The 25,521-nt window shown below is 35.0% G+C and overlaps 1 protein-coding gene across 1 annotated transcript in view; it reads right to left on the reverse strand.

Moving 5' to 3' along the window:
• Positions 1-6,304: 6,304 nt before the first annotated feature.
• The window catches only part of LOC150103627 (hemocyte protein-glutamine gamma-glutamyltransferase-like), a 32,141-nt gene continuing 12,924 nt past the window's right edge, over positions 6,305-25,521 (reverse strand). Inside the window, exons 7-14 of the mRNA XM_090398348.1 lie at positions 24,444-24,579; positions 23,452-23,555; positions 21,560-21,728; positions 18,344-18,441; positions 17,862-18,161; positions 7,218-7,378; positions 6,997-7,133; positions 6,305-6,878 (exon numbers count right to left, since the gene is read on the reverse strand). Of these exons, the coding sequence (XP_090254474.1) occupies positions 6,737-6,878; positions 6,997-7,133; positions 7,218-7,378; positions 17,862-18,161; positions 18,344-18,441; positions 21,560-21,728; positions 23,452-23,555; positions 24,444-24,579 (1,247 nt within the window). The 3' untranslated portion in view covers positions 6,305-6,736. The remainder of the gene's footprint in view (positions 6,879-6,996; positions 7,134-7,217; positions 7,379-17,861; positions 18,162-18,343; positions 18,442-21,559; positions 21,729-23,451; positions 23,556-24,443; positions 24,580-25,521) is intronic.

Below are 25,521 nucleotides of genomic sequence, written 5' to 3' on the forward strand. Positions count from 1 at the left end.
ACTGATGGATAGTCAATCCTCACACATATTGACATCTAGCTTAATGCTATCGGTGATGTTTAATATCGGGGAGAGCACGGCAGACAACTACCGCCATCTCTTGTTACATATACCCCTAACACTCTATATTGTCCGAAAAAGTATGAGCACTATGGTCGATTTTCTTGAGTTGATTAAAAGTCGAGTTTTCTCGAAAACCCTATTTACCAGTTCCAGGGATCGACTAACTTGGAAAGTGGCCGAAGAAAGTTCCTCTAGTCGGCCAGTGTTATAATGGTCTTTCTTCGGGCGGTCAAGCGCTACAGATGCACGGATTCATGTGCCATTTCCAGCTCTAAAGAGTCCTTTCCGCCATAAAGAAGTTATTTTCCTTCTTTCGCTTCTTATTATACTCTCTGGTGGGATTTTGCGAAACCAAACGCAAAGGTACCAGGCTATTATAGTCCATTTAACTTCGAATAATACTGGTTCCTTTTATCTATTGATGAAGTTTAACGAGCTGCGGGAAGGTGCATCATTACCTTCGATTTTCGTGATATCTACTAAATATCTGGGTTACCAAAGTTGAGAGCTGGAATGTATTCTTTACCTGACAAGCGATTTATATAAGAATATCGCAGTTTCTTTCCAGAATTTTTTTAAAGCAACAGCATTCTGGACTCTTCCAGTTGTCTTACCTGTTTGATTCCTGAAATGGAATTAAAATTAAATTTAACTCCATTTTCTGATACGTCACACTCTAAACATCGTCCCAAAGAATATTGTGTTCATTCAGGCCATTGAATATTCTTCCCCGATTTAATGTCATCAACAACAAAATAAGACACTTCGCTCTTAGCAATTGAAACGAAATCATTTTTGATTATGTTCAGCGACGAAGGCCCTAAATCTGAACCATCTGGCAGTTCTCTTCTAACGGCGACCACTTCCAAATTTTCCTCTGGATCCCAATCCTTTTCGCTCAACCAATTCCTCGTTCGTGTCACTAGACTCTTCCCTATCCATTCTTATGAATTTAAATCAATTCATATGTAGAACTTAACGGTTTTGCAGAAATTCGAGTAAATCAATTGTATTACCACAATCCGTTTCTCTTCTAACCTTTTCATAAATTAGCAGCTCTATCATCATCATCATCATCATCATCATCATAACGCTAATTACGGGTATAGATCATATTAGTCTGTGCTAATTACGGTTATAGTCAGTGGTGAGCTACGGAAATCTTAACAAAGGGTTCGCATCGTCGAGCAAAAAAAAAAGCCGTATTTCACACAAAAACTTTTATTAATACAGCTTGTTTACAAATTCCAATCAAAAAGTATGATCGGACGATCAACGTCTAAAGCCTATCATTTTTAAACAAATCTTTCATTATCTAAACATGAAATATTTGCACACAATCAACTGCGTTAATTTATCTTACATAAGAAAAACATTTTTTAACTATCAAAATATAATAAGAATAAAATCTTTTGTAATCGCACATATGAAATAGTCCGCATTTTTATAAACAAAATAAATTTCTTTTGTTTGCGATAGAAGTTTTGTGACAAACAATTTTTAAATATTAAATGAATATTATCTAAACACAATAATATCGAAATACGTTATATTTCTCTTTCGTTTTTATACTTCAAGTGATAATCAAAGGTACCAATCAAGGGGCATTATTTTATAGTCCTATTTATTTATATGTGATTTACAAAAGTGAATTCTTATTTGTAAAATGATAGTAACAGCAACTATAATATTTTATTTAATAAAATCACTTTGTTAAGTTACCATATGAGATTGTTGCTTAATATATTTTAAAAAAGTATGTTTTTTGTTTTTTTGAAAAAATAAAAAAGTAAACAAGAAAAACAAGGAGTTCGGAAATTTGAGAAAAAAATTAACGAAGGGTGCGGGCGAGCCCCTTAGAGCTCACCCCTGGTTATAGACCATATTGGTCTGTTCCGGTCTTATTATTCATCCAATATCCTTTTTTGAGGTGTACCCTGCCTTCTCTTTCCAATTGGCTTATATTTTAGTATTTGTTTAGAATATCGGGAGTTGGCCATTCGGTTTACATGGTCAATCCATTTTTGTTTATAATCGTTTAGTTTTTTTTTTATTGATTTTGTTTTTAGTTCTTTTAAAATGTCTTCCTTCCCATTTTTGATCTAATAATGTGTATTTTGCAGTTCTCATAAATCTCATTTCACTTGTTTTTATTCTTTGTTTATCTTGTTTGTTTATTGTCCAAATTTCACTGCCATGTAATAATGCGGGCGCGCTGCTAAAGTATTGTATATTTTCAAACGTGTTTCTTTTTGTACTATATTTGGGTTGAGTGTTCTATTTATGAGGCCTAAAATCTGTAAAAATGTTGAAGTTTTTAATTTTATGTCTTTTTCTCCTTCAATATGATCCAAGTATTTATCTGTTCTATTATTTTATTATTAATAACTATTTTGCTTCTAACTGGAGTTTGTCCACAAAATGTAGAAAGTATTTTACCTTGGGTATAGTTATGTTAAAGATACCAAGCTATTTTAAACCTGGTTTTATTGCATTTCCCAAGTAAGCAAACAGACAAAATGTCAAGTTTGCGCTTGCAAGTGATACAAGTCTAGCTGATCCTACAGGTAGTGCAAGACCAAGGCAACTCGTGGTAGAGGTGGTACAAGCTCCGATCACTAATCTTAATATTTACCCTTAATGCCAAAACACATCTCCAAGAAGAGGATGTATGATGTTTTGTATTAAAGGCAAGGGGCCACTACCCAGACCGGTTTCGACCTTTACTGAGGTCTCATCAGTGGGAGCCAGGCTAGAAATACCAAGATTTAGTAATACAGAGCTTATAAGTATTTTACCAGAACAAGTTACCATAAGGTGTTTTAACCTTTTTAAATAAAAATCTCTGGAGTTGTTTAAAAGCTCTGTATTACTAAATCTTGGTATTTCTAGCCTGGCTCCCACTGATGAGACCTCAATAAAGGTCGAAACCAGTCTGGGTAGTGGCCCCTTGCCTTTAATACAAAACATCATACATCCTCTTCTTGGAGATGTGTTTTGGCATTAACGGTAAATATTAAGATTAGTGATCAGAGTGGCATAAGATTAGTGATCTTATGCCACCTTTACCACGAGTTGCCTTGGTCTTGCACTACTTGTAGGATCAGCTAGACTTGCATCACTTGCAGGCGCAAACTTGACTTGTTTGTCTGTTTGCTTACTTGGGAAATGGAGTAAAACCAGGTTTAAAATTGCTTGGTATTTTTAACATGTCCACAAAATGCCATTGTTTTAGTTTTATCTATGGAAAATTTCGTTTCAAACTGTTCTACTATCATGTTTAAATTATATATTGCTCTTTGTAAATTGTCTTCTTTATCTGATATTATTACCTGATCATCTGCAAATAATAGCGTATTTATTTTGTTATTCCAGGAAACTTCTATACCTTAATTGTTTAAGGTGTTCCACCGTATTAATAGTTCATTAACGTAAATATTGAAAAGTGTTGGAGACAGAGGGGGGCATCCCTGTCTTACTCCTTGCTTTATAGATTGTTTTTCAGACAAGTTTTCATTTATTTTTATTTTTATTTCATTATCTTTATATTCAATAATGCGTGTAGTAAAATATTAGGTATATTTTTTCTTTGTAATATATCAAGCAGTATCTATATTTTTACTTTGTGAAATGCTTATTATTTATAATTATTATTATAATATTATTTATAGATATAACTAATGTCTATTAATTAGCATAAAATAGTCGAGAGTAAGAAAAATTAGAAGAGAATAATAAACTAGCAGAACAACTTCCTTTAATGAAAAGGTGCCTTTTCTCTGGAACTTTTAACTGTTTGCATTTCTTTAAGAATACAGAATGGTTAATAAAAATACTGTGTTTAATAATATACTTAATTGATGGTAGAAATTGAAAGGAATGTTATGGTTCGTTATTTAAGCTCATTAATACTTTACTTATATTTTTAATTTATCTGCATTTGAAAGTATTCGGAAAATTTAACCTTCCAAGTATTTGTGACCACTTGCATGTACCGCTCAGATTTAGTACTAACATAAAGATTTGCAGTTCATGAAATTGGCTAAACAGAAATAAACGTGGTCATGTTTAAAGTATAAATATGTTTATAATGTTGCCTTTGTTAGTTTGCCACGACCTAGGGATTCCTTTCCGAACAGCAACCAACTTCGTTTCTGCTCACCACACTCACCGACCATAGTTTGACTGCAGATAAATATTTTGATAACCAGAACGAGAAAATCTGGGAGATAACAAGTGACTCCATCTGGTAAGCAATCTATGCATTACAAAGTAATTTACAGGTTTATAGTATCTCAAGTATTGTTAAAGATAAAACGAAAGCTTTTAATTTTTTGTTGAATTATCCATTTTTTCATTCAGTTTGCATCCGTGTACCAAATCTCACCTACTTTCCTTTCTCCACATTAAATTTTAATTCACTTTTCTGATTATATCGAACTTTGAACAAAAAAGAGATCACACCCACTATAAAATATTGTAACGTCCTCCACACTTACTAGATCTTCACCTCTCTCTGTTCACACACACACACACACACACACACACACACACACACACACACACACACACACACACACACACACACACACACACACACACACACACACACACACACACACACACACACACACACACACACGCACGCACACACCTAATTCCAGATCCACAAAGTTTCGCGGACCCTGTCGATCTCTAGCCGCTGTGATTCGCGTTTAATAAACCAATATTCATCATATTAGACATAAATTAAGTTTCAACTTTTCCTTCTTCCATAACATAGCGAAGGTGTGGGTAGATAATCTGGATGACAGGAAACAAACTAAACTGCTTATGGCTGACTGCAGGAAATTCAAGTATTACGTATCACTGTTCTGGATTTGGGTACACAATAATCTTAATAATGCTTATAACAACCATTAAAAGATCCAGATGGAAATGAGCAGGTCATATTACAGGAAGTAACACTCGAAGATGGTCAAAGTTGATCAGAATGTTATCCGACAGATAGAATAGAGCTCCGTGAGAGAATAAGATCAAAGAGATGGCTGTAACTCAGTGGCATCGAAAACTCTTAATATAGGACAGAATGGAGGGCTTTGAAAAAGGCCCTCGTCCATCAGTGGACTGAAAATCGCCGAAACGGAAGTTTGAATTCGGCAATGATTACAACTCATAAAAAGCTAAAGTGCAGATAATTCATAATAGAACACACTTGTTCAGCAAATATGATACAGTATTAAACGTAATTGGTTGTGGTAATAATTTTGACATCTTATATCGAAATTTCAGTACGACATTCCATATAGGAATTCATGACGACTCGCATACAAATTGCAACATATGATAGTGAGTTTTTTGGCATCTATCTACTTAAAAATATAATTTTTAAATGCAATGAGTGGAGGATGATGATTAGAAAAGAAAGAAGACAGGTAAAAGAATGATATGTTGTATTAGTGTTTCTACAAATTGCACCGTGCGAGCAAAAATAAAATAATAATAATATTAACAAAAATTGCAAACACTTATTTTATATTATGTTTATGACTCAAGCAGACAAGCTAGAGAAAATAAATAAATTACAAGAAAAAATAAACAAATAAATTAAGGTTGTGGCCGTTTTCCCGATCATCATTGAAATATTTAATTCATAATTCATGAAGTTAAAAAAAAATATGTAAAAATGTGAACATCAAAACGTCTTGTATTTAAATCACCAGTCTCAAAATCGAATGCGATATCGCAGTATTGAAGCCTCTCAATCAATAACATTAACGGAAGTCGCCTTCATAATAGTAGATTATTATTATTATTTATTTATTTTTATTATTCTGTTTATTATTATTTTTATTTATTTATTTATTTTGAATACGAGTATTTCTGGAGTTAGAAAATCTTTATTTATTTTCACGCAATACCAGAAAATAAACGAATATTATTTTTATTGTTATTTGTATAACATTAACTTTATTTTTACTTTGCTCTATCAACATTAAAGATACGTATAAAGTCGATTTACTGCAAATATTCTTTTTTAATAAAAAATTAAATTTGAAAATTGTTCATCTTTTCAATGGAGCGATATTTTTCTATAAAACTCTGAAATATCTTGAGCTTATATTTCTATATTAGAAAAAAAATAGAAACTGTTTGCATTTTTCATAATAATACTATCGCGAAGAATGTTTTAAAACTTGAAATTCAGTTTGGTGTTTTAGTGCAGTCAAAATAAATCAACTAACATTCAAATGGTGTTTATTGTGTTCACTGCGAATACAAACAAATCATCTGCGGTCGAGGTTAACAAATAATCTCGTTAGTTACCATGGCGACCACAGTCGGTCTTAGCCTAGTCGATGATAAGCCATTATTGAAAACTTCTCTTAAAATCATTTTAGCCACGCAATCTTGTTCAAGATCTGAATACCGAGCAGATTTGGAAGAAGTTAAAATATAAAATAGTATTTTGTACCACATAAACATCAGATTATGATAACCAACAAAGTTTCGTGACAAGAAATAACAAGACTAGTTATTTTTTGTTATAGTAACAAAAACAAATTCGCAAGGTGATTAAAATTGTTTGATATTAACATCTCTCGATGTGAAATGTATAAGAGGGATGAATCTCCAGACAGAGACAGACACACATGGAGAGAAAATGAGCGATTTATGCAGCGATCTCCATCTCTTTCGATCCTAAGATCTCCACAAGTTCTCTGGAGCTGAAATTGACCACTAGTTTCTTTGGTCCTGGACGAATTGGCATTAGACGCTCTTTGTGTATGATGGCTTCTCCTGCGCCAATTTCCCTGAAAATAAACAGAACGATCCCTGTCAGCACTTCAATTCATTTATCTCATCTCTGGAGAAAAATAAAAATTACGGTAACCATGTACATCCAATTGATATTGTGGATTAAAAATTCACCTGAACTTGGTCCTCCTGGGTTCGACAAGTCCTGGTCCTTCGGTGACGAACAAGCATTGTCTCAAGGTCCGCTGGAGAGGATTGGTGAAGTAGATGGCTACCTCGAAGGGCTGACCTACACGCAGCATGGATGGTACCTGAAAACAAAAGAAAAAAGATTAGTAAGTTGTTGTACCGAACACCACAAACATGTCAGAAAGAAAGGGATGCAGAAACGTTACCTCCAGTCGCAATTTTGGCTTCTCCAGACAGAAATCATCTTCTTCTGACCATGTCTGCTTGGTTTCTTGCACTGTGGCGAGGGCGTAGATCTTCATCATGGAATAGTCCACTAGCTTGTCATAATACTCGTCCGAAGTTACAGAGATGCTCAACTCTTCCGCTGAAAAAAAGATGCAAAAACAAATTGTGTCATTGTCATTTTAATCTCTCTCTCCCCCTCTCTCTCTCTCTCTCTTTTTCTTTCTTTCTTTCTCTCTCTCTCTCTCTCTCTCTCTCTCTCTCGACAAACTTTTTCACCTTCCCTTTTTGGTTTTCAATGCCATCTTGTTTTTGTCACTGTTCAAATCTCAATTTATATAGATAGGCTTACCATACGTCCCGGTTTGAAGGTATGGTCCGGGAGTCCCGGCCAGTTTGTCATTTTTTCCCGGTTATTTGGTAAAAATTTAAAAGTGCAGAATATACACGCAGTACAAAAAGTGCAGCCTCGAAAAATGGCTATTAGGCAACACGAATACCCCACTTTGACTCTGGCCTGTACGCTGCGTCGAAAGTCATTGTTGAGCATGCGCAATCTTAGTTGAGTTTAGATTGCGAGTCGGTGTTTTTTCTTTTCGGCGTGTTGTTTGTGACTTTTTTTTTACTTCATTCAAAAAAATTTAACTCCAAAATGCCAAAAAGAAACTGTGTGTTCACGGATGAATTAAAAAAGGATTGTGCTTTTTTTGAAAAAAAAGTTTGTGGTCATATTGACAAAGTGAAATGTGAACCGTGCTCATCAGAATTTTCTGTAGCTCATGGTGGGCGTTCAGACATAAAAAATCACTTGACATGTGCAAAACATAAGGCTAGTCTAACAGCGGCAGGAACTTCCTCAAAGATATTGTCATATTTTAAAGGTGCCGATCCAAGTGACAAAGAATTTTTAATAGCTGCTAAAGAAGCACCTTTTGCATTTCATGTTGCTATTCACAATCTCATCTTTAAGTCTCAGGTAGAACAAAACGTGAAGCTGTCATTGTTAATGTGATTGAGCCACTGCTGTTTCGGCAACTTTGTGAAGATTTAAACAAAACACATTTTGTGACGGTATCAATTGATTCTTCCAACAGGAAAGAAATTAAAACTGTGCCACGTGTTGTGCGGCATTTTGCACCAGATTGTGGAGTAAAAGTTAAACTTTTAGACTTTCAATCAGTTCCCGGTGAAACTGCAGAAATACTGACAAACCATTTAATGTCAGTCATGAAAACTCATAATATAACAAAAAAAAATTATTGGATTTTGTGGAGATAACTGCAATACCAATTTTGGGGGTGTAAAACGGAGAGGCGAAAACAACATTTACAGTCGATTGAAGAAGGAACTAGGAAGGAATATTGTGGTCATTGGTTGCGGTGCTCACATCGTTCACAACTGTCTTCAAACTGTAGTTGATGTTCTACCAATTGAAATAGAAGCTTCTTTAGTAGTCAAAATTTATAAATATTTCCACATTTATACGGTTCGAGTCACTCAACTAAAAGCGTTCTGTGAATTTGTAGATGTAGAGTATAAAAAGGTTCTTCAACATGGCAACACCCGTTTTCTTTCGCTATTGACAGAATACTTGAAATCTCTGAGGGACTGAAATCATATTTTATTTCACAGGAACACTGTCCAGTGATGATAAAAGAGTTCTTTGATAACGATTGTGGTGAAATGTATTTGTGGTTTGTGCACGGACAACTCAAATTGTTTAACAAACCTATCTTGATAATGAAAAGTACAAAAGCGAGTGCCACAGATATTGTCATTGAACTTAGAAAATTAAAAACAAATCTCAAGGAAAGGCGTGATAATAAATTTATACCTCAAGAAGCAAAAAAGCTTTTTAGAATACTGGAAAATAATGCAAGTATTAATACAATACCACAAGAGTTTACAAAATTTTATGAGCGATGTCTTTCTTACATTAAGCTTTGGGAGAAGTGATGGAGCAGAATGTTTTACTTGGATAAACAACAATGAATTAACTTGGTCTGAAATTGAAGCTTCAGGTGAAAAAATTAACGAAACTCTTGCAAATAATGCAATAAACATGGATGAACTGTTGGATGAAGTGGTGATTGCAAAAGCTTTTTGGTCGGCAAACTATGACATTTTGAAAAATACAAGTTGCAAAGAAAAATGGATACAACTATTCAGTAATTTCAAAGAAAAAACATTTCATTGCCCAATCTTGTCCAAATTATAGAATACATTTTCAGCCTGCCAGGCACATCTTCACCTGTTGAAAGGATATTCTCAATAACGAACAACATATAGTCTGAAGAAAGAGTAGAATGGCTGAATCAACAGTAAAAGCTGGATTGTGCTGCAAACTTAATAGTGAACTAAATTGTAGTGAATGTTTCGACGCGATTAAAAATAACAAAGAATTTTTAAAGAAAGTTCATGCTGGTGATAAATATTAATGACTTTTTAATAATAAGTTATGTTCAGTTAAGAGTAATTAAAAATTATTGCTACGAAATGTTGTTTTTTGTTAACCACTCCGTTATTTAGCCTTTTCAATCATAAGTACTTAGCGTAGAGGGCGTTACTTTCTGTTTTAAGCAAACTCTCAAAAATGTCCTGGTTTGGTAAAAAATTTATGGTAAGTCTAGTTATATAAATGTTTTGCTAATGTTCTTAAGTGGCAGATGACTCTCATCACTTGTTGTGAAACCAACACCATCCTGTTTATTGGAGCCTTGAAGTACTTTGATAAAGTTCTGTGTTTTCTAGTGCAGCAGTGGTTTTGATCCTCATATGATCCCCATTCCCATCCACGGACACTTTGATATCCTGAACTACCTTTATATGTTACGGGTTACCAAATTTTCATCTATAACATATATCTAAAATCATTAAACTTGAAATAAACGAAGCTTAGTTTTGTTTTAAACATAAAGTTGGTGTAATCAGGACTCGTGATCCCACGAGATCGTTCAAATACCTGAAATTATCAGGAATTTCGTTCTATTTCAAAGTTTGGTGTTTGAACATTGCTTATATCACCGTGGAAGTTTTTGTTGGTACACCCACTAACAATAGTACGTGCAAGTGGAATGGATAAAAAAAAATGGATATTTTCAACAGGTCTTATTAGTCCTCGCAGTAATGCAACGAGAGTCTTAACTGTAAAACGTGCGTCCATCGATTCAAAATTTCAAACTTTCAGAATTGTTTGGCGTCAACACGATCTGAATAAATGGTGTTCGCATGGATGAATCACAAAACTGCTCGCGTTCCCTTTCCCTCAATATCAAAGGTTCAAACTGTATGCAAAGAAGCTAAAAGAAAAGAAAGAAGTTCTGACAGATAACCTTTGACAAATGATTACATACTGCGGAAAATCAATCCGTCTGCAGACGGATGCATGCAGTTGGATTCGTTAGAGGGCCTGGAGTCATGCATGAGCTTTACTTATTTCCCAGTAGCAAAGAAAGGATGGATAGTTCTTCATTACAATGCTCCTGCACACTTTGTCGAAAACGAGCAACTACTGTTCAGTTTCGAAATGTCATAAACGTTTCCAAATTCTATATCCATTGTTCACGGAAGAACATGCTTTCGATGATCACAAGGCTTGTGATCGTTTTCATAAACTTAAAAGAATCATACAGATGAAAAAATTTCATGATGAACAAAAATAAACAGAATGTGAAGAGAGAGAAAGAGGATTTATTTGTTAGATATGATCAATAAAGAACTCTGAAGAAAGAAATGCCTGCAAAATAAGCCTGTTTAGAAGAGAATTAATGACTAGACTCCCAGAGGGCGCCATTTTAATGTTTAGAGATTTATTCTGTGTAATTTTAGTGTTCACAGATTTTTGTGAGTTTTAAATCCGACTTTAAAGTTTGTTTAGAAAAATCTGCTGAAATTATCAGAATGCTAAGCGATATTTATGGAGATGACCAGATTGGTCATAACAAGTGATTTGAACACTCGTGGGTATCGAAAAAAAAATTAAAATGTTAGATATGAAAATAAAAATTGAAGTGACAGCAGACGAACTAAATATCAAAGCATTCTGAGAGTGAAATTTGGTTGAAGATTTATCTGGCTTGAATAAACTAGGAATGCCATAATTAAAATATTTTTTTAATTTAAAGTTAGCTCCTATGAGAATTGCATTACTATTTAATACACTTTGTTACAGCATGCATTAATGTCGCTGCATATACTTTTATGTGCAGTTCGTTTTAAACTGCAATAAAAAATACAAAGAGAAAAAGTAGACGCATGTGGTAAGATTATTTGCACACATTGATACGAGAACAGCAATTAAAAAGTGTTTAGCAGATTATATCGGTGGACTGAACTAAAGATGATTCCATCAGCGCCACGCGCCGCGTGTGATATTCACTGAGCTCTGCCTTGACAGACGACAGATATGATTACAAGTTTTTATAATTGGAGAACTACAAATAATTCCGAAAGGGGGAACTGTTAGGTAATTATATAACATCATTAAATACTCGTAAATCTATTAAATCACCTTACTGAATTACAGATTAAAAAGAGAAACCAATTATAAACCACTTTTCAGTAATAATACTGATATTTGATAAGAAGAATTAATAAATCCATTAAATCTTATAATGGTCAATTCCAGGTTGAGGGCTGCCTAAGAACTGCATATCATCCACATCATCTTATTCCGCTAGTGTCAAATCATATCCTACTTCCATTTGTTCCATTTTTTGCAAAGTCGGCTTTGACAAAGAGTTGAACCCATTTTACTTTCGTATCCTATACAAGATGCTAATGACAATAGTCCTGAAAACGAACTTAAGATACTTGGATCTCTGTGAATGCAAGCATGTTTTAGAAGAACGTATTGTTCTGTTGGTCTAAAAAATATATGCAGTATAGAATTTCTAACGATATTTGGTCTCAAAATACGCAGTTGTATACATTCGCTTTCGTTACACGATAATGTCAATGTTCATTTTGGAGTCGACATATGATATGAGAGAGAGAAATGGGGGTGCTTTACGCACCCAAGCTTCTCGAAGTTTAGGTGCGTAAAGAGAACACGCGAACAGTGAAGAGTCAGATCCCGGAACAAATGAAAACTCAACACAGCAGAGTTCGAGAATGTCACCATCAACATATCGGTTCAGAACTTGGACTGATTATTACTAACACGATGTTCAACATAAAAATGTGCAGAAATTCACATGAAGAAAAGATGCAAGAAATAATGATGAAGGGCAGTAGATGGTGTTGATGATAGTAGGAGAATTAAATAGTAGTGCAGACAGTGAGATGTATTTAGCGAAGTAGAGTACAGTGCTCTCTCGCGATGAGTCCTTGGACTCCATGGAGGTGTCACATAATAATAATAATAATAAGAAGAAGAAGCGAAGTCTTCTTAACCATGTTATTGCTGATAGCGATACGTTCAAGTTGGTTCAGTAACCAGACTTGAAATATGAAGTAATCAGCTTTCAGAGGTGAACTGTGAACTCAAATACACAAATGTTATTCATCATAAAAATATGACAGAGAATTAAGAAAAACAATAATCAAACAAAAAATCCGTCCCTGAATCCCTGAAGATTCAGGGACGGACTCTAATGTAAATATTTGCTGATTTAGCCAGCAACGCATCGGTGGATTGTATGCAAGGAGAGAAAAATCAGAACTCGGTGGTTGACTCTGGATGATAAAGATACGCTCATGGAAAAGAACAAAATGTATTGATAATTCCTGGCAAGCAAGTCAGCTTTTCCTGCGAGAATATAGAGAAAAATGTAAGAAAGTGAAGAGTGTAAAAGTAGCTAATCAAACGTCGTACGGAAGATTGATAAGAATACAGAAGGCGAATATCTGAAGGTGAGTTTTGGAGACTTGAAAAGCTTAGAAATTTAGGGAAAAAAAGAGTACTGTAAAAGCAATCAGTGATGATAAAGGTGGAATGAAATCTGAAGATGAAGACAACACAAGATAACCATGGTAAAATTAATTGACTCTCACTATGAAAGTTTTTAAATCTATATTGCATTAGTGCATTGTTGTCAACCCTTTATTAGTTTTTGTCATATTTTTATGTTTTATGTTCGTTTTCACAATTACTAAAACCCTGCTCTTTAGCACAGAATGCTAAATGAAACAAGACGTTAATATCAGTTTTTGTTTCATCTTTGTACATCAAACATGATTTAAAATGCCAAGAGGAATTCAATCAGTAGTGCAAATCAGTATTTGATGTGGGAAAAAAGCCATCAAATACGTGAAATGTAAACAACTACAGTAGATGAGATTCGTGCAGTAATGCTGGAATATTGAAGTATAATAGTCTTATAGTTTGCATGCACTGCATAATTCAGAAGGCTTGGACAGAAAACAAAATCCCGGATTTCTCAGAAACTTAGCATTGTACACATGCTAAAAAACAGAGCCTCTCTCATTACAACCGATGATAAAGACCTCCAAGATGAACTATTCCTGATATCAAATTAGATTTATTTGGATTTATTATCTTACGAAGAATGGTTATCCTACAAAATTGATCGCAAGATTCTTTTCTGTGACCTCTCCAATGACGACCGGAAGATATACATTACAATTCTACTATTGTGATTCCGTTTACAGGGACAGTTTCTAATAAGATTGCTAAACTCCTCAAGCCACATGGAATACGAGTAGCTTTTAAACCTTCACAGACCATTCGCCAATTCTTAAGATCTCCAAAAGATAGTCATCCTTTATTTAAATATGCCGGAGTTTACAACATCCCCTGCTCGTGCGGCTTAAACTATTTTGGCCAGACTTCAAGAAGTTTTTAAAATCAGAAAACAGGAACTCATAGGAGACGTCAGTAATAATAGAGAAGACAAATGCGGTTTAGCCTTTCATTTTGCTAGGACTAACCATGTTATAGAATGGGATAAAAGCTCCATGCCCTACTTAGAGGAGGATTTCCGCTCCCGAATGATCAAAGAAGCCACTTCTCCGTCCAGAAGGAAACCTAAATAGAAACCAAGGATTAATTCTGTCCGAGATCTGGAAGACCCTCATTAGATCTTTCAACATGCCAGAATTAAATTTTGCTGCCAACTGTAGAACGTTCCTACATAATAACTAGTACATCATACACGTGCTGTACGTGTGATGTACGCGTTTTTCTGCTTTTATAAAAATGCAATTGTATTCGGTCCATTTATGGTGTCAGTGCAAACAGATTTTTAGCATTTACGTGTTCTTACTTTTATATAATTTTAACCCTGATGAAGCCAACAGCCGCAATTGGCGAAACTAGTAGGTATAACTTAGTTTAAAATAAATATATTTGACCAAAAAAAAGAACTCAAATAGTAGTCATTCTCTCCTATATTACCCAGTCTTTATTTGAGTTGTAAGTCAGCAGTTAGAATTAAAGGAAATACAGGAAGATGGCTTAATGTTAAGTCAGGTGTCAGACAAGCATGTACATTATCCCCTCTGTTATTCATGATCTATATGGATCACATTATGAAGGAATGTGGTATTAAACATGATATCAGAATTGGAGATGTTAATGTCAGCTCTTTGCTTTATGCGAATGATGTTATACTTCTAAATAAATCCGCTACAAGTCTGCAAGATTCCCTGACTAAATTGAAAGACTGTTGTAATAGATATGGTCTAATAATACATAAATATTATATTATAAGAAGGAATAGATCGGGCTTGTTTGATCTTATTAATACAAACACCCTGGGGTTTATAATATTCCACGTTCTTGTGGGCTTTCTTGCATAGGACAGACATCTAGAAGATTGGAAATCAGACAAAAAGAGCATATTGGTAATGTCAATAACAGTAGAGAAGACAGCTCGGTCTAGGTTTTTATTTCTCCAACACACATACCTTGTAACACTAAATGGGATAAGAGCTCCATGCCTTACACCGTGGACAACTTCACTGCCTCAACATAAAAAGAAACTACTATGGTTGTACGTGTACAAGGCACACTTAGATGGAACCAAGGAATGATTCTATGTGCCATTTGGAAATCGCTCATTAAATCTTTTTTGCACGTCAGACTAACTTTTCAGCCAACTGTCGTACACACCTCCCTGAACATATGGCTGACGCGTGAGAGCTTCCGCGCTCCACGTGTTTTAGGTTTTTAACTTATTGTAACGGTGACTACGTGTTTCTGTATTTTAATAATGTTATGGCTCATTTTATTGTAATCCTTTGTTCATCCTAACCCAGAAGAACCCACAAGTATATGAGGTGAAACTAGTGGGTTTCATTTATTTGTAATTTTCGGTTTCAATTGTATCGTCGTGGGAACAAAGTCAAAACGGATTGAAGTTTACTAAAAATATTTCACATAATCTTCAGTTCAAACGTTTCAATTCTAGTGAAATTAAGAGAAATATGAACAATCGAAATTCAGGTCTGGAATTTTGATTGTATTAAGTGTAAAAGATCCATATAGTAGAAGGTATGAAGAATATCTCAGCAGTTTTCATTGAAAAACTAGTCTTAGCTTCAAGACTAATCGTAAAATATTTTTGGTTACAATTCTATTTTTTTCTTCGAAAGCAATTTGAAAAAGAAAATAAATAAATACATAAAATAATAATAATAATAATTATTATTATTATTATTTCAAAATATTAACATGAGTTACGCGAGATGTCGCTAAGGGTAACGCGATAGATTGTGACTGAAAAAAAATAAAATAATAAGTCATAAATGATATATAATATTATATAATATAAAACTAATATATATTACATAATATAATGTACTAATATTTATTATAAAATATATTATATAATATAAAGCTTTAAGATATTATAAATTATCATTTGATTGTTAATAAAATAATAGGAAAAAATCGCTTACTTCTTCCACTGACAATGTTTGGTATAAATGGAATGTTTGAGGTGCTATTAAACAAATAGTCATACGTGATATATCGCCGCCTAACGGACAATACTATAAGTAACGTCTACAAGAAATAATATTATTTCATAAATTGAAAAAGCCAAACGGCTATTTTTCTGGCATCCTTAATACTAATTAAGGGGATACAAATACCTTGTTATTCAACTGCCAGTAAGCAAAACTCTAAGATCGAGAACTAAATCTATCAGTTTCATATATATATATATTTTTTTTTTTCCCGGTGTATATATATATATATACCGAAAAACTATCGGCAAATCCAAGTGTAAATGACCACTTGGTAGTACAACACCAAGGCAAACTCGAAGCAAAGGTGGAGCAAGCTCCTTCACTATCCTTGATATTTTCTCATAATGTAAAAACACCCCTAGGGGATGTAGTACTGTAATTACATTATGAGGAAAGGTCACTACCCAGACCGGTTTCAACCTTTTTTTGCGGCCTCATCAGTGAGTAGGTAGACCTGGAAGATAACAAGGTTTAAGTGAAAAGAACTTACATACCTTTACTATACGAATGCCATAAAGGTGTGTTTGTATATTATAACATAAATTGAAAGCCAAACAGCTATTTTTCTGGCATCCTTAATAATAATTAAGGATTATAATTAATTATTTTATTATTATTATTTCTTATTATTTTTTGAGGTCTCACTGATGAGACCTCAAAAAAGGTTGAAACCGGTCTGGGTAGTGACCTCTCCTCATAATGTAATTACAGTATTACATCCCCTAGGGGCTGTGTTTTTACATTATGAGAAAATATCAAGGATAGTGAGGGAGCTTGCTCCACCTTTGCTTCGAGTTGCCTTGGTGTTGTACTACCAAGTGGTCATTTACACTTGGATTCGCCGATAGTTTTACGGTATATACGAAACTCATAGATTCGTAGTTCTCGATCTTAGAGTTTTGCTTACTGGCAGTTGAACAACAAGGGATTTGTATCCCCTTAATTATTAAATAATATTATTGTTGATATTCATACGTAAATGTCGCCGCCTAGCGGGCAACACTATAAGTAACGCTCGACAAGAAATAATATTATTGTTGATATTCATACATAAATATCGCCTCCTAGCGGACAATACTATGAGTAACGCCATAAAATAAAAAATAACATTATTATAAAGATACCAAGCAATTTTATAAGCTAGGTTTTGATCCTTTTTCCCCAAGTGAAGCAAACAGACAAATAAGTCAAGTTTGCGCCTGAACGTAGTTCAATCTTTAACATGGTATACCCGAGTTAAAAAACTTTCTACATCTTACTCTCATCCGGAGATTTTCATTTAATAAGGTCAAAGCACCTTGTGGCAACTTGCTTAGGTAAAATCTATAAGCTGCGCATCACTTCAACCTTGGTATTTATGGGTCTGGCTCCCACTGACGAGACCTCAATAAAGGTCGAAATCGGTCTGGGTAGTGGCCCTTGCCTTTAATGCATAGCGCCACACATTGTTTTGCATTAGGGGAAAATACTAAGGAAAGTGATCGGATCTTACTCCACCTTTACCACGAGTTGCCTCAGATTTGAACTACGTTCAGGCGCAAACTTGACTTATTTGTCTGTTTGCTTCACTTGCGAAAAAATTATTAAAACCTAGCCTATAAAATTGCTTGGTATCTTTAACATAGTATACCCAAGTTAAAAAACTTTCTACATTATTATTGTTGATATCATAGAAGTAGGAGTCGCCTCACTTTGTCCAGGGTTCAGAGTGAATGTTCCTCGCTGTCTTTTCACTTTATCGGCTAAGACCCCCGTGTAGTAGATGGTGCTGGCAGACAGAACAGCGGAGATTGTTCTCACTTCCGATGACTTGTTTTTCACGATGACCGTGATGTCGAAGGGCTGGCCGATCATGATCTTGTCTATCTCTTTAAGGTCGAGAAACACGTCCTCGGCATCTGGTGTCGGGAGGTTGTAGATGACGCTACGGGTGGTGTCGTTTCCGCCCATTCGAGCAGCGTTCATGACAGAAAGTCGCTCTTCCGTTGTGCCTAAATAAAAAAAAGTAAAAAAAGGGGAGGGATGGTGTTATTACAGTACAAGCAGTAACGATGTTGGCACTTTGTTACTGCTTACGATGGTAAACGGTAACAAAGATGGTAACTCCATCTTTTGGTGCCAACATTCCTGATGAAAGGTCGTGTTTACGGAATGGTGTACGCAGCGAACTCACCTTCTTGATTCTTGTATTCGTCGATGATATTTTCTGCATCTTCGTCTCCGTAGAAATCGTCCACTCCAACTTTCTTGGTCAGCATGAAAGGAGCGATGCTGAGAGGATGATAAGGTGGAAAAAAGAGAAAAAAATATTCATTGACATGTTGATAATAACAATAAACCATCTTACAAGTTGAAAACCATGTAAAAAGTGATTGGCTGAACAACGCCCAACATAATAACGACAGAAAAATGCTTTCAGTGAACAGCGCACGTTGGTTTACACTTGAAAACATGTAAAAAGTCGGTTCTGCCTCTTTCTCCACAGGCATCTCCCAGATAGACAAGACTCCTTGAACTGTAGAACTGATTCTTTCAACGGATTTACGACACTTTTGCAATGTATTTGTTTCGTGGGTCACACAAAATGTGTAATGGCGGATGGTAAAGAAGCGAGATGAAAGTAAAAATGCTACAGACAGCATTATTTAACCCACCGATTTCACTCGAACTGTTTAACCTACCTAAAATTAAAACAAATATTAAAAAAATCGGGTGTGGCTGTGTCGGAACATTGCCGGAGGGGTTTTACGTGAATACGTCACGCCAGCGGATTATATATGTGTTGGGAAGTGTAAATAAATGAAAACAAGTTTAATAATCGATTATAATTTTACTTATCATAGCTAAGAGAAGTAAGATACAAACGGTAGACAAGATACATCCAAGTTTCTGGCGAAAGTCAAATCAATACAAGTGTTACCTTGCGTGGTCGCCGTAGTCTGAGCGTAAGTGAGAGTAAACTCGCATTCCATAAAGTCCTGCAGTGATCGGTTTTGTGACACATCGACATTGAAGTCATCGGTGATGATAACGGGCGTATGCAGGTCTGGCTCGATATTTGTTGAGACTTGTCGTACTGAAAGACGACTCGATCGAAAGGGCTTCCTTGCGATTTGGGAATCGTTATGGCACAAGCGGGCTTGCCGATCTCCAATGCTCTTCCATTGTCACCGATCTTCCGAAATCCACATCCATTTTGTTCAATCCATCTTCCGAAGCTGTGGCATAGTCGCTTACGTCTTTTACATCCATGGGTTTGTGCGCCACCACCGCCGAAGTGTTGGCACCGTCAGCCGCGCGCTGAGCCGCTTCGAATTTCTTTCGCTTCAGATATTTCCTTATTCGTTCCGACCTAGACATTGGGATATTATTGGAAAACTGACGAGCTGCTCTTTTCCGTCGTTTGGGTTCGGCACATTTCTGGCTGGCTTTCCGGCGAGTATAAGCGGACATGGTGAAATTTCTAAAATGTTTCAACTTCGATCCACATTTTCTTCACCAACACTGTATTGAAATTTAAGAATTATGCGTCGAATCGATAGATCTCGACGAGAGCTGTTGATTGACACTAAAACGAGCGTCGTACCACAATAGAGTGCGAAGTTATACTGAGTGGAAGTTTCCGAGGCCCGGCGGGTCGAACACAAAATGGCGGAGTACCCATTGCCACCCACCGGGCGCCGCGCGCTATCTGAAGGTCACTGACGAATCTTTATTCCCTCGGCTATGGAATGATATAAGTTTGGTTTCGCTCCCTTTAATGCTTTAGAAATTATTAAGCCAAACCTTATCGAATGATTTCGTTACACTCAACTTTTCGTCCCGTACCCCCTAGTACTGTTCTGGATTTAAAGACGTATTCACGTCAAAAAGAACGTAAAAAACGAGCCAACACCTTAGGTAACTTGAAGTTGGTTGCAATTTAGAAGCAACTATTTGGTTGACTTTGTTGCTCCACTTGTGAAGCCCCAATAATTTCCCTCTTCACTCTATCAGCAACAACGACAATACCATTAATTATTCAAAATCATGTCAGCAAAGTAGCTCGAAAAGCTTTTCATTTTTTTATTTCTAGAAAACATTGGGAACCACCTAAAGAACCCCCGAAAGCCATTCCATCAGGAATTAACAGAGACATTCCTAAGTTATATAAATAGTTTTCTAAAAAGGAAAAACAAAAGCTAATTACATTTCTTGTGGTGGATGATTCACCCCTGTTTAAGCCCCTGTTTAATATCATGTTTAAGCTCCTCAAACGAGCATACATTCAAATGGACAAAACGCATAAAAAATGGGAAAAGTATTGTTAGTTTTAACATTAATGGTGACAAATTCAGTCGAATGCAAGGTACAAGAGTCTAAGGTAGGGTATTCCTACGCATCCCTAGACTCCTTAAATAAATAAAATTTAAATAAAAATCAATCAAAAAATAAAATAAAATACAAAAACGTTTAAAAGAAATTTTTAAGCATTCCTTCCTTCGAAAAATAAACAGCGATTGAATGTTTATAAATGCATTTCAATCAATTATAGATCATATTTCGTGTTTAATAGTTTACTATCATTTTAATATGTATTAATATCCTGTTAGGTCAGGCACCAAGAGATGGCAGCACTTGTTTGCCAGTCTCTTCGTTGGTGCCTGCCTATAATTAGTGATAGATATGGGCCAGCTATCTCCGATTGGCTGCCGGTGGAGATTAAACTGCCCACTCAGTCTCCAAACGCTAGATAGGGTTTAAAGGCCTCGCGTCCTCCCTATAAGGGAATAAAAGGCGTTAGCTGATTTTATTTTATAATTTTTATGCTTCAATTTAGGGTTCAGGATATTTGATTCCTGGTAATTATCGTATCTAGAAATATTTTCTGGTGGAAGAAATAACTTTCTCTTTATGTGGCACAAAGAGAAAGTTATTTCGTTGTCCTCAGTGTATTTATCGTATTCTGAATAATTATATGAACCTTGCTATTATGAAAGTAATGATTTTAGAGTTCTAGATGCGTACAATGCACCAATTTCTTCATTATCCTTTTGTAGAATAAAGCCCTGTTGTGGCTTAGTTTCTTTGCATTCCACAAAATAGAATGCCGAGTGATTACAGCATAACCCACGCCCCTCCTAGATATTCAGTCTTAAATCGCACTTTTCGACCAGTTATGAAAACAAAAAAATAGTGAACAATATTGGTCACTAGGCGGCGTAACACTTTGGAAAGGTAACATTATTTAATCATACACTTACAGCAAGTTCACGCGCACATAAACACAGGATGAGAGAGTACTAACAAGAAAGGTGTTGATTATTGAAAAATCCTTAAACACATATGCATGTGTGTGTGTGTGTGTGTGTGTTGTGCGCACGTGTTAGAGAGAGAGAGATGTTCTTACCTGCATTTCTCTGTCTTCAATTTAACGAGCCCTCCCTCCACATTCGGGTCGACTTTCCAGTGTACAACGTCAGCATTCACCTCCGCAAACACAAAAGGACAATCAAACTGCTGTCCGATCTCTCCGCGTCGTACAGCTTCCAGAGAGGCTGGACCCATCTGGAAAACATCTGGAAGGAAAGCGTACAAAACGTATCAGAGATGAGAGAGAGAGAGAGAGAGGGAGAGAGGTAGAAGCGAATCTTGCATGCAACTAGAGACAGATTGTCATACTGTCCTGAAATTAAAAATTCTGGTACCACTGTTAACCAAACCAAGCAGTGTTTACCAAACTGTAAACAACAGCAAAAGAGTAATAGCGATCACATATTAAATTCGTGTCTTTGTAAAGTATGCAATCATTAATGTGAAATCACGTGATGCTTAAATGCCTTAATATTTAACTCTGAATATTTATAAACATCAACGTCAAATATACTCAATGGATGTTGAGTGTACTGCATTTACTACTTAATTTCAATATTAGAATTAAAATAAAACTGAACTATCAATCAAATTCTTTACTGATATCAGTAAGTTTTGGCGAGTGCCTTACTTGGAATGTGAGAATTATGTTTGTAGAATAAGTATCGTCATTTAGTAGAGTAATGTTCACGGATTAGTTTCTTGTTACGTTCCAGTTTCGTTAAACTACGTCTTCATTATTATTTTAGTGTGCTAAAGCAAACTAAGCAAAATAAATCAAACATTCTAACGTAAAAGAATTTCCTCCTGCCCAAACGATAATCGTGCCAACAATTCACTCTCCGGGATCCCTTGTTTGTTCTTGCTTCAACACTTCTGACAATGAGTGGTACCGTTGTAATATCAATCAAAATTAAAGCGGGCCTTCGGTCAACATTACACTAAGAACACTCTGTTTGTGCTTCTCTAGTGTTTTGTTAGAATGACCTTGGAAGGATCCTTAACAGCCTGAGCAAGAAGAAATATTCTGATCTTGATGGATCCCCTTCCTAAATAGAAAAAAAAGACCTTCAAAATTTGTACACCGAAACTACCCCTTAACTTCTTATGTCATCTCTGCATGCTTCTACGCGCAGCAGCCGTCTATCCCCACAGCACAGAAGCACTCTTAGATTCAGGCCATCCTAAGAAAATATTCAGACATCAAACTCTCACTGCCCTCGCTTAGACTCTTTGCAAACTCATGGAGAAAGTGGTCAACCGTTTTCCATCTCTAGGATCCCACTGATGAATTAATGACCAGCTAAGCTTGGAATTTGAAAGTGGGAATTATAATTTACATGGCAATCAAATTAAAAAAAAAATTCAAATCATTCAGTCACTTTACTTTAATCCTTCTCGATGCCAAGCAGTTACATGTTCATAACATCCTTTTCTTTTTACATCGGAATGAACATTGAATTAGCCCTAATGACCAGCAGTAGATCCTCAGAGAAGATCTACTTTTCTTACACCAAGAATCTTTAACTGTCGTAACGAAAAGAGACGTGACAAATCAAACGGAGTCTCTGTGATGATTTAAACTGTTTCTCACAGTCATCAGTGAAATCTTTTTCACTTTTACCTAGACAGACAAAAATGCAATTCAACGTAGGTTTCTGCTGATATTCAATACATAATAATAATTATTTATAATTACGCTACTTAAAATATGCAACGTATAAAACTCGCAGTAATCCCTCATTGTTCCCTCAGGAATTATAACCTAAATTTCTTAAAATCTGGTGTAATAAAGTCCATCTTTGAGCTGCCATACAAAAAATATCATGGATTCTATTATCGTATGATAATAAAACTATCTTATTACTGTAAGTTCACTATTAATGTTTTAAATTAATCTACAATAGTTAACTGATTATTTTTTTTTACCTCCGCTAGTTTCTTGAGGGGTGGCGTCCACTGCTTGCCATCCTCCATATCCCTTAGGAAGGTCAGGTCGGGCCATCCAACAATCATTCCAGACGTGAAAATTCCTGGAATTGGATTACCAAAATCGAATTTCAAACATATCATTTATTTAAACCTCTCTTTTAAATTATAACTGAATAATAAATAAACAAATAAATCATATCTGCTTTTTGATTTCCCAAAGAGAGTAGGGGTCACTAAGAAATAGCCTAACTCGGTATTGATGACACTCTTTGGATGTAAAGATCTGGGATTAAATCTCGTCTAAGAAGCAAGGAGCCTTGATAAAGGTTTTTTAATTATTGTCTTGTTAGCCTTAGTTTCTGCAGTAATCCCAAACTTTCCATGTCTTTTAAAAATCTGTTGGGAGCATCTCGCTTTACTATCTTCACCCTCACAGTAATATTAGTACAATCTCCAGCCATGTACATTGGCCAAAGTGCATTTGTTGCCATCTAGTGGTTGCAAGCATTCTGCAAAAATACCGAGAATTCTCTGGTGAGTTTTTCCAAGTTGCAAGATAAAGAAACTGAGTTTCTTATGGAGAAAAACCCTACTTTCGCATGCTCCAAAAATTAACGAACTCGACAACCGCTAGAAAAAAAGGCTAAAAAGAAAAATGGTCTTCTTTTTATTATTATTATTATTATTATTATTATTATTATTATTATTATTATTATTATTATTATTATTATTATTATATGTGGGCACTGCTATAGAGTTCGTAACCTCATCGCCGGGTAGACCAAATCAACACTAACCAGAAATACCTGCACAATACCTTTACTCATTTTACACTATAAATTTCCACGTCTCCTCAATACAAATTAATTATTCGTTCTTAACGAATTTTTAGAAATGAACTACAATATGTTTCTCTTTGCCATATTCCAATATTTCCGAGATTATTAATTTCTACTTATAAAAAAAATGTGTATTATGTTAATACTCACCAGATGGAATCACTCGTCATGTCATCGATTTCGCCTTCCTCGTCAAAGTATTTGTCAATAGTCAAACTTCGATCGGTGTCATGAGCGGAAACGAAGTTGGTGACTGTTCGACATGGAATCCCCAATGCACGACATACTACGGAAAATGGCGACATGAAAAGATGTTACACAGGTAGCAAAATTCATTAATGCAAATAAGAATAATTTAAATTGTATTATGAAAGTTTATAGATCCATATTTGCATTTACGAAATCTAAATCAATAAGTGGTAGTTATTTTTGTTGTAAAAACCAATTCTCTTGTCGCTGTATTTTTTAAAAGGAATTTATCAATTAACTATAAATATTGATGGTTACTTAATATTACTGGAAGATGGCGCCATCTGTATTATTATTTATTTAAATTTCACTTAATGCAGAAATTTACAAGGTCTTATTATCTTCTTAAAATTGTGTTGTTTGTAAACATATTTTCAAAAAAATGAATTTATGGATTGTTTTGAATCATTAGCACAGCTTTTTTTGCTGTACAACTTTGGATTATTCTCTAGAAGCGTATTTTTATATCAAATATAATTAATATATTAACAGAAAATATAAATATTTAATTTGTCTAATAAATAAATGTAACAATGCAATAAGTTTAAATATAATTATATACAGCAATCCCTCGATTAATGCGCCTCCAATTAGTCGTTTTTGATTAGTCATTTTTTTTCGATACCCTAATTTGATTAGCGCGCCTCTAAAATCCGATTAGTGCGCTTGTATACATCTTAAAAAGAAATGTTACAGATTTAAAAAATTTTAAAAAAATTACTCGTCAGGATGAAATACTTTATTTACCGATTTAAAACATTTTACAAAGTTGTTTTTTAATGGCATACTACACTATTCCCATGTACGCTATGTTCCAAATTTACCATCAAAATTTATGTCGTATGCTAATTACATAGCATTTTGATGATCATATCTCGTGCCTCCTTTGCAATTGGTTTCCTTACTCTTTTATTTTAAAGTATTTTACCAACTTTTCATCATAAATAGGACTAGAACACAAAAATGGGTGAATCAACGA

The sequence above is a fragment of the Typopeltis vanoorti genome, chromosome 9 (genome assembly GCF_054136105.1).
Source record: "Typopeltis vanoorti isolate ZY-2024b chromosome 9, IOZ_Tvanoo_1.0, whole genome shotgun sequence".
Taxonomy (NCBI): Eukaryota; Metazoa; Arthropoda; class Arachnida; order Uropygi; family Thelyphonidae; genus Typopeltis; species Typopeltis vanoorti.